The sequence below is a fragment of the Purpureocillium takamizusanense genome, chromosome 1 (genome assembly GCF_022605165.1).
Source record: "Purpureocillium takamizusanense chromosome 1, complete sequence".
Lineage (NCBI taxonomy): Eukaryota > Fungi > Ascomycota > Sordariomycetes > Hypocreales > Ophiocordycipitaceae > Purpureocillium > Purpureocillium takamizusanense.
In genome coordinates this window covers 1,708,456-1,717,221 of record NC_063068.1, presented here as the reverse complement: position 1 = coordinate 1,717,221, position 8,766 = coordinate 1,708,456, and the positions used below count along the sequence as shown (strand labels likewise).

The following is an 8,766-nucleotide window of genomic DNA, read 5'->3' as shown; positions in this document are numbered from 1 at the left end:
TGTTGGCGATGGATGGAATGCTAGAGTGGTGGGTGCAATAAAGTAAAGATATCATAGAGCTGGTACACTCACCATCGGGCGGCCGACGCGCGGACGTGTGAGACTCTGCGAAAACGACGTGCAACATTGAGCAGTCGGGGCAAAAAAAAAAGAATTGAGTGCCAGCCTGGTTCGAAGGCATGGCCTTGCCAAAAAGCGAAGGCCCCCAAACAGTCTTGCGACTTGGGGGAACTAGCAAACTTGGTGCAGCCCGAAGGAATTGTGTTACAGCTACTTCGCTGAGAGCAGTAAGCTTTAGTTTTCCATTATAAAGGTGGTTTCTAAAAGGGGGGGGGGGGGGGGGGCTATCCGTCGATGGGTTAGCTGTTGCAGTCGAAGGGTGTGGCTTGGTAGCCACGTTCTTTGGCTGGCCGCGATGAGTCAATCTGCTGGTAATAAGCAGTACTTTGCACCATTGTCTACGATGACTTGCAAGGTGGGAAAGCGGGGGCAGGCGCTCGGCACGAGTTCACGCGAAGGTAGTACGTGGAACGGCCAGGACCCTTGATAGTGACGGTGGCGGATCGACCCTGTCAACGCAAGGAATCTCCGTTCTGGCAGAGGAAAAGCACATAGGCGCGAGGGGAAAATAATGTGAGAAATTCAAGAAGAAGAAAAAAAAAACACCGCGCATGCTATCAGGCGACGTCTTATATCTTGGGAGTAAAGTGGTCTATCTCCCGGCTTAGTTACACCTGGGTTTGGTCTCTGCAACCTGGTCGTCAACTGGGAATCGAACCCCAGCCATCGTCACCACACACCAAAAAAACACCAAAAAGCGAAGGCTCATAGAGCGCAAATGTCCTCTTTGTTTGGTTCCACGCTATGCGCGGTTCCGCTACTTCGCTGGTAAGACGGCTGGCTATTTTGCTCTATGAAGGTACCAAGGTGGTAGTTGGAGCGCAGTGCGGGGGGCGGGGGCGGAGCTGAGAGGCAGCGCTTGCTCGGGGTGAGTCAGTCGTCGGGCGTGGGCGCAGTGCATCTACGGACGTGGGACGGGCGATGGACACACGGGCGCAACGATGATGATCACGCGCGGGGTGGTCATGGGAAAAAAAAAATGGAAAACGATATTGAAGAGAACAAAGCGACAAAGAAAAGAAGAAGAAAAGAGGAAGAGGAAGAGGGACGAGCAGGTCAGCTGGAGACGGAGAGCGCAACGTCTACTTCGTACATTGTGCAAGTAACCTACCTTTACATCGCCGGGACTCGAACCCAGGAGCTTTCAAAAAGAAGGGGCAAAAAGCGAAGGCTCTAACGAGCATGGGATTAAATCGTATCAGGCGAAAGTCTCAAGTGTTCGTCGCTACTTCGCTGAAGGACTGGCGCACTATGTTGGTCTATAAGTTAACACTACGTACTACTCCCGGCGCCTCGTGGTTGGCTGGGGTCGTGTGGCCTGTGCTTGAGCTTGCTGCTGTCTTTTTGATTGCCCGTGCGTGCGGGTTGGCTGACGTGCGTGCTTGATGAACGCCCCGGCATAACGAACCACTGGGCGGTTCCGCCGCGGCGGCGGCCTGATGACGGGAACACGGATGACCCTGGCTTGCTGCCCTTGGGCCTGTCTGTCTGGGTCAGGAACCGTGACGCTTCATTTCCCGACGAGAAGGAGCAGAGGAAATGAGTGGGGAGGAAAAAGCAAAACGAGGCCCATCACGTTCGTAGTCAGGGCGTGAAGAAAGAACACAAAGAAAAAAAGAAAAGGAAAGGAGAAAAAAAGTAATTTTCTTTTTCGGAGGCAGTCGCGTGGTCCATTCATGCGAGGTGCTGGCAGGATGGAAAGAGCTCCCTCCACTCGAGGTTTCCTCTTTGAGCGATGCCTGTGGAAATGGGCAACCCTTTTGAAAACTTCGGCTAATATTGACAGGGAGGGGCGGGACTCAGTTCGGCCCACGGCCCACCACTACGTAAGTACTAGGTAAATAGTATGGCATAGGAAACAACCCGCGCGTCAGGTTGACCAGATACCACGCAGGTTATTAGTTGTACCTTGGGTAGATGCATGCAGTACAGCAGGCAAGAAAGCAATGCATGGACCGGCACGCCCCGCTAATGACGGACACCATGCCGCGAAGTACCATCTGGAAGGGAGTAGGTAACAAGTCTTACGCAGCACGGACGCTGGCTGAGAGTGGGCGGGCAGTGGGACTCGATCCATGTCGCGATCCTCAAGCCGCCGCAGACTCGTCGCCGTGGATCTGAAATTGTTGGTGGGTGGGCAGGAGTCCAATTCCTGACAGGCACGGAAAAAACAACAACGCTGGCTTGCAGGAAAGAAAACAGCTTTGCTGCAGAGAGTGGAGGTCAAGGTAGCAGTCGGGGGCGCGTGAGTTTCGGCACCTTGCAGATCTCCCTTCCCGGCGGGCGCGGCAGCCACTGCCGACCGACGTGACGTCGGCACGACTCGTTTAAGGGAGTTTATTGCTTTGTAGTAGCAGTACTTTTTGTTTTTCGGCCAACCGCAATCATCACGACCCCTACAATACATACATGGAACGCGGCAGTCGGGTGGTAACCCGGGTGGTGAAGCATACACAGGGTGCCGTCGTCTGGCCCCTGTCAATGGTGCTCAAGCACCACCACACTCGAGCACTACTGGGCGGGCAATTCTTTCTGCCAGCCCAGCCCAGCCCAGCCCTGCTGCTGAATTGGGGGCCCACCAGTCAGTCCCTGTCCCTTCCTTCTCCAACCTTTGTCCTCCCCGCCCTAATAACGCCTCTCCCGCACGGCCCAGCTTCTGCTTGCTTGCCCGCTGCTGCTGGTGCTCCTGATGCTACCACTGCTAAAAAGCTACTGCTTCTTTTTCAGTTCTTGTCGCCGCTTGCTGGCGGGCTTCCCTCTCCTTCATTCCCCCCCTTCGTCCACCCATTCGCACATACAGCATGGACGAAACTACGAAAGCGCAGCACGCCGTCAATTCGGCCCAGGTCGGCGAGCTCGCCGCCTGCTATCAGAAATGGGCAGAGCAGGACATGGAGAGGAATCGCTTCGTTCAGGTACGTACGTCGCACGCGAGGCACGTGGCACACGTACCTGCGTATGCCCACGACCAACAACAAGACCCAGGAACCAGCACTGACCCGCGTTTGGTGTGTGTGTTTTTGTGTGTGTACAGATGCTGCTGCAGAGAGTCGCCAGCAACGATGAAGAGATCCGTCGCCTGAGGCTGGATCTCGACGCCCAGAGCTCGTCCCGCATCATGTACCAGCAACAGGCCGCCGACTGCATGGCTCGCAACGAAGAGTACAAACGTCTTATGGTGCGTATGAAAACCGCATATATCTGCCGCCGCCGGTGCACTTTGTGTGTATAGTGTGCCTGCGTGCTCACCACCAGTTCTTGCCCGCGCAGAATAACGATGCCTATGTTGCCGTTCTCGTCGACGGCGACGGCGCCAAGTTCCGAGATAGCCTGCTGAGAGACCCTGCCCACGGCTCCGTTGAGGCTGCCCAGCTGCTCAAGCAGCAGATTGTCGATTACCTCCGCAACGACACACCCCTCGGCGACGATGTGCACATCTTTGTTCGCATCTTTGCCAACGTCAAAGGCCTTGCTAGGGCCCTGCGCATATCGGGCGTCATCAATCAAGACGAAGACATGTATAATTTTGCCGAGAACCTTACCAATAGCCGCGCCGAGTTCGATTTCGTCAATGTCGGCCACGGCAAGGAAAACGCCGACTCCAAATTGAGGCGTACGCACTCCCCAACTCCCCCAACCCTCTGTTGTGTAACCTGTCCGGTCTCGTGGGCGCGACGTGCTGATCCAACGTTCTGCAGGCATGCTTAACTACTATCACAAGGATATCCGCTGCAAAAAGATCTTCTTCGTTGCTTGTCACGATGGAGGCTATACCCACGCCCTGCGTCCGTATATCGGCGATAGGGACAACCGCATCGTTCTCGTAGAGACGACGCCGGCGGAACAAAACATTAGGAACCTGGGCCTGCCCATTATTCGTTTCGACAATGTTTTTCGCGATACACCACTAAATAACGAGACCAAGCCTAGTATGTTGCAGCCGCAGCAGCAGCAGCCGCCGCCTCCTCAGAGAAAAGCCGCCAGCCCTCCTGCTCCCGTCTTCGACGCGGTTCTGACGAATGCCCTGACACCGAGTACGACGCCGACACCGCCGCCATCGGTAAAGCATCTTCCCGAGGCGACTATTGTTAGCTCAGGGAACGGTGGTGTTTCTATTAAGCACAAAGGAAGCTATGCATCGGCTGGTGGGGCCAATGGACACCAGAACCTGGCCGTCAGAAGCACTAAGGCCCGACCGCTCAGGACCATTGATCTCAATAGGGAGAATATTCGCATTGACCCACCCGTCAAATTGCCATCCGGATCACTGGCCCAAGACACGTACCGGAAGAAGCTCCAGGAGGCGAAAATGGGTGCATTCTGTAACGCCCATTACCTGATGGGACACTGCGGCTCGACTAGTTGCGCCAGAGAGCATGAGACGAGGCTGACGGCTGAGGAACTAAGCGTCCATCGCTACAAGGCGCGCACCAGCCCTTGTCACCATGGACCCAAGTGTATGAACTTTGACTGCGTCCTCAGCCACCACTGCCCGCAAGACCCGTATTGCAATCGGGGAAGGGACTGTCGCTTCTCCAAGCATGCCAAGTATGGGGACCTCCACCTGTCTAGGGAGGAGATGAAGCCAGTGTAAGCACCATGATGCGCAGCTGTTGAAATGAGGGGCTAACTGTGCCATAGGAAGCGATGGACCGAAGGCTCAAACTTTCCAGAAGTACTTTAGGCAACATGAAGGCGGTGGATGGGCATAGATACGCGAAACGCGATTTTAGGGGGTGCACGGCGGCGGGGAGGGCTGGGGACGCGTGTCTTTGAGATTAGCTCAGACATGCTTGGAACGGATGATGAAAGACGATTTACGGCAGACTGTGACACGCACATAAGAGCTAACACGTAAATAGACGCTCAGTAACTGAGGGAGTGAAGACATCTCACACATGGCATGCTGTGTTTGGCTCTGCAAGTGCGTGCATGCGACAAACATGGAGGAACGGTGCGGGGTACTTGGCTGTGGCTGCTTCGCCAGCCATGTGAACTTTGGTGCCTGGCTATGTTAGCGTGCCGGCTAAAAACCCAGCTCAATTTACCATGTATGGGCGAGATGTAGTTAGGATGTGAGTCTGAAGTCGACGCCGTTGAGCGAAGGTTCCAGATGGAGACGGCGCGTTGGGATGGTGGTGCCTGAAGCCAACATGAGGGTACGTACTACGTACGTTGTGCCGAGGTGCTGTGGCTGGCGGTGGCGCACAGCTCCTGCTTTCCCTTAGGTTGTGCCCACAATTCTACAGCTACAGCTACGAACGGCCTACGTCACTGACTGCGAGCTTGAAATGTAAAGGTGGTCCCCACCGGGCTCGCCCGTCTGCGTTCCCTTTTTCCAACAACTGCAAGCACGGCTCAATTCGACACGTAACGTCTTGGTCGCCTCAACTCATGTCGTAACCGCGTCTATTCTCTCCCCATCCGTCTCTCCCTTCGCCAATGGTCACAACACGCCGCAGCGCTGCCGCCGCAGAGATGGGAGGAGACGGCCTGCCTCCACGGAAGCCGTCTCCGGCTCGAAACTCGCGACCGCCGACCGGGGCGACGACCACAACGACGACGAAGAGGATGACACGCACGCCGGCCTGGCTGCCCACGCCGCTCGAGCGGGTGGTCCTCGCAGTCTTCCCGCTTATACTGGTATTTGGCACCGTCTTCGCCGTGCTGTCGCCCGAGACGCGCGCCGCGGCGTACGACCCGGTGTTGCAGGCCCACGCGCAGGACCCGGGCGCGGCGCCGAGCTACTTTGCGCGCAAGTCCAATGTGGTCAACGTGGTGTTCGTGAAGCGCGGCTGGGGGTGGACGACGTTTGCCTTTGTGTTTTTCCTGCTGACGCACCCGAGCGGTGGACCGACGGCGATGGAGCTCACGGTGCGGAGGATGCGGGCGGGGGCGCGGTGGGCGCTCGTCACGGGGTGGTGGTTCCTCGTCACGCAGTGGTGCTTCGGCGCGCCGCTCATTGACCGCGGGTTCCGGTGGACGGGCGGGCAGTGCGAGATGGTGGAGCGCCAGGTGGAGGCGGGGACGGCGCGCGCCGGCGAGGTCATCACGGCCGTGGCGTGTAAGGCGGCGGGCGGCCGGTGGCGCGGCGGGCACGACATCTCGGGCCACGTGTTCCTGCTCGTGCTGGGGACGGTATTTCTACTACAGGAGGTGGGCTGGCCGGTCCTGAGGTGGAGTGGACGCGCGCGCGAGGAGCGGTGCGTGGTGATGGGCGACGGGGCACTCAAGAGCGCGGGCGTCGAGGCCGAGGAGGCGCCCGGCGGCGGCCGTGGCGGCGGCGAGGAGGAGGACGACCAGACGCTGATGCAGCAGCTCGGCGCGGGGGGCAAGACGGCCGCGGCAGTGGCGGGGCTGAACCTCTGGATGCTGCTGATGACGGCGATTTACTTTCACACGTGGTTTGAAAAGGTGAGCGTTGATTTTTTTTGGGATCTTGTGCGGCGAAGCTTGCGTGGTGGGCACGATGCTGACGTTGGAGACGTGACTAGTTGACGGGTCTGTTGACGGCGCTCATCGGGGCGTACGCCGTGTACTACGTGCCGAGATTTGTGCCGGCGGTGCGATCCATTGTCGGCATGCCGGGGATTTGAGTCGAGGGACAGATTCGTCAGGGGGCGAGAAGGCGTAGGTAGAACCTTGAGGGTGGCGTGTATTCGGATAGACAGCTGGCGTTGGGGTGAGAGAGTATGGCGGTTACACGACTTGCATGCCTGCTTTGGGCTCAGGATAAATGGATAATAATAGTATTGTTCCTTGTCAGGATGTCAATATTCGCACTCTATTCATGAGCTACCTAGGTAGTTGAAGAGGAAGAAGCCGCCCTGGAGCGCAACGCACCTGGCGGCCAGCACGTTGGTGGGGTTAGTTGGGCTCTGGCGTACTTCGTATGCTCAACTCGGCGCAGGGGAGCCAGTCAATTCAGGAACACAACAACTACACCAACCACACCACACCAATCCAGCCCCATCCATCATCTCATGTGAGATCTCGTCCGCCCGCCCGCCCATCAACAAAACCTCACACTATCCACCCTCGCCCGCACGCATCCGCCCACCCCGTTCACTTCTTCCATACAAGTCGGCTCGGCTCGCCCTGCCTGCCCCTGGGCTGTCTGTCCCCCAATGCCGCGCGGCATCATCAGGGCGCCGCCGGCCAACCTGCCGGAGCTCGTCCGGGCGGCCTTTGCTCGGGCCCGCGGGGATGGCGACCTGCACTACTTTCCCACGCAGGTTACTGTCCTGCCCGTCGGTATCGTTCCTGTACGTTGTTCCGTTGCCTCCCCCGTCGTCGTCGTCGTCGTCGTCGTCGTCGTCGTGGCTCCTTTCGTTCTCACTCACTCACGTCCGTCATGATTGAGTGCCCTTCTTATCTCTGGCTGACGCAGGAGGCAAAAACTTGCAGTTCCAGCTGCGCTTCTCGCCCGCCCTCGCCAACAAGCCCGCCAACAAAGCACCGTCCCCTTCCACGGGCTCCTCCTCCTCCTCGCCGTCACGCCACCAGCCGCCAGACCCCTTCGCCGACCCCCCGCGGGCGCTGTTCGTCGCCGACGTGGGCCCCGCGCACTACCTGGTGCTCAACAAGTTCGCCGTCGTGCCGGAGCACTTTATCCTCGCGACGCGCGCGTTTGAGCACCAGACGGACGTGCTCGCCGAGGGGGACCTCGAGGCCGCGCTGGCGTGCGTCCGCGCGTATGACGACTGCGATGGCGACGGCGAGCAGCTGTTTGTCTTCTTCAATTGCGGCGAGCACTCTGGCGCCAGTCAGCCGCATAGGCACCTCCAGCTGCTGCCTGTGCGGCGCATGAGGGACGGGCTGCTGGTGGAGGGCCGGGAGAAGGCGGAGGAGGGGGCCGTGGATATGCGTCGTGCTGATGGTAGCGGTAGCACGTGGAGCGTGTTGGCTGACGACGCGGACCTCCTGACGGGAGTGCCGTTTGCGACATTCTCCGAAGATATCCACCTGGGTATGTCCGCGACGGACCTGTTCGCCGCCTACCTCCGCCTCTACCGGCGGGCATGCCGCGCGGTGGCCGCACACAACAACGACGGTGACGCGGGTGAGGAGGGAGACGAGGGCCGTCAGGCGCCCGCCGCCGCCACTGGACGGGCGAGGATCAGCTACAACATGGCCATGACGCGGAGCCGGCTCGTCATCTGCCCGCGGCTGGCAGAGGGCGACGCCGTGAGAAAGGGAGGGGAGGAGAAGCCCGTGGGGAGGCTGGCGCTCAACGGGACGGTGCTGGCGGGCACGGCGCTGGTGAAGACGCAGGCGGAGTGGGACGCGCTGAGGGAGGATCCGGGACAGCTGGCGAGTGTTCTGGAGAGGATTGGGGTCCCGCGGCGGGGGGGAGAGGCGGCTGGAGCGATGCTGTGAAGAAGAAGAATAAGAAGAACATGGCGGCGACGGCGTGTAACAGAGCATTGTATACTGAAGGAGGCGAGAGCTCCCCGCGAGGTGCACGACGTTGATCGCAACAGAACGCTTATATGGCAGTGGCCATTTCCATCTACAGATCCGGGGTTATTGTCGTCGGCGACGACCCGTGTCTGGCTATAGTACAAATAGCTACCCTCTCGACAAGTTGAAGGAAGGTAGCTGTTCCTGTGCTTTGCTACTAAGAGCGAGCGCTCTCTCTCGCTC

General features: G+C 58.8%; 3 protein-coding genes across 3 annotated transcripts; all 3 read left to right on the top strand.

The window, feature by feature from the left end:
* Positions 1-2,747: 2,747 nt before the first annotated feature.
* On the top strand, positions 2,748-5,178 carry JDV02_000564 (uncharacterized protein). The gene is made up of 5 exons (XM_047981388.1): positions 2,748-3,035; positions 3,155-3,298; positions 3,391-3,733; positions 3,819-4,710; positions 4,762-5,178. The coding sequence occupies exons 1-5, from the start codon at positions 2,922-2,924 to the stop codon at positions 4,802-4,804; spliced, it is 1,536 nt and encodes a 511-aa protein (XP_047837348.1). The 5' UTR covers positions 2,748-2,921; the 3' UTR covers positions 4,805-5,178.
* Positions 5,179-5,470: 292 nt separating this feature from the next.
* Positions 5,471-6,726, top strand: JDV02_000563 (ATP adenylyltransferase). Its single transcript, XM_047981387.1, has 2 exons — positions 5,471-6,534; positions 6,615-6,726. The coding sequence occupies exons 1-2, from the start codon at positions 5,563-5,565 to the stop codon at positions 6,714-6,716; spliced, it is 1,074 nt and encodes a 357-aa protein (XP_047837347.1). The 5' UTR covers positions 5,471-5,562; the 3' UTR covers positions 6,717-6,726.
* A 521-nt stretch (positions 6,727-7,247) lies between these two features.
* Positions 7,248-8,747, top strand: APA2 (ATP adenylyltransferase; the record flags this gene model as incomplete). The annotated part of the gene is made up of 2 exons (XM_047981386.1): positions 7,248-7,385; positions 7,528-8,747. 2 exons carry the CDS (start codon positions 7,248-7,250, stop codon positions 8,497-8,499), a joined length of 1,110 nt encoding a protein of 369 aa, XP_047837346.1. The 3' UTR covers positions 8,500-8,747.
* Positions 8,748-8,766: the final 19 nt, after the last annotated feature.

Bases quoted from the DNA above. Each gene is read 5' to 3' on its own strand.
- JDV02_000564 (XM_047981388.1), top strand. From the start codon at position 2,922: ATGGACGAAACTACGAAAGCGCAGCACGCCGTCAATTCGGCCCAGGTC. The intron at 3,734-3,818 runs GTACGCACTCCC...AACGTTCTGCAG, and splicing joins CGCCGACTCCAAATTGAGGC to GCATGCTTAACTACTATCAC. The intron at 4,711-4,761 runs GTAAGCACCATG...ACTGTGCCATAG, and splicing joins AGGGAGGAGATGAAGCCAGT to GAAGCGATGGACCGAAGGCT.
- JDV02_000563 (XM_047981387.1), top strand. From the start codon at position 5,563: ATGGTCACAACACGCCGCAGCGCTGCCGCCGCAGAGATGGGAGGAGAC. The intron at 6,535-6,614 runs GTGAGCGTTGAT...AGACGTGACTAG, and splicing joins TTCACACGTGGTTTGAAAAG to TTGACGGGTCTGTTGACGGC.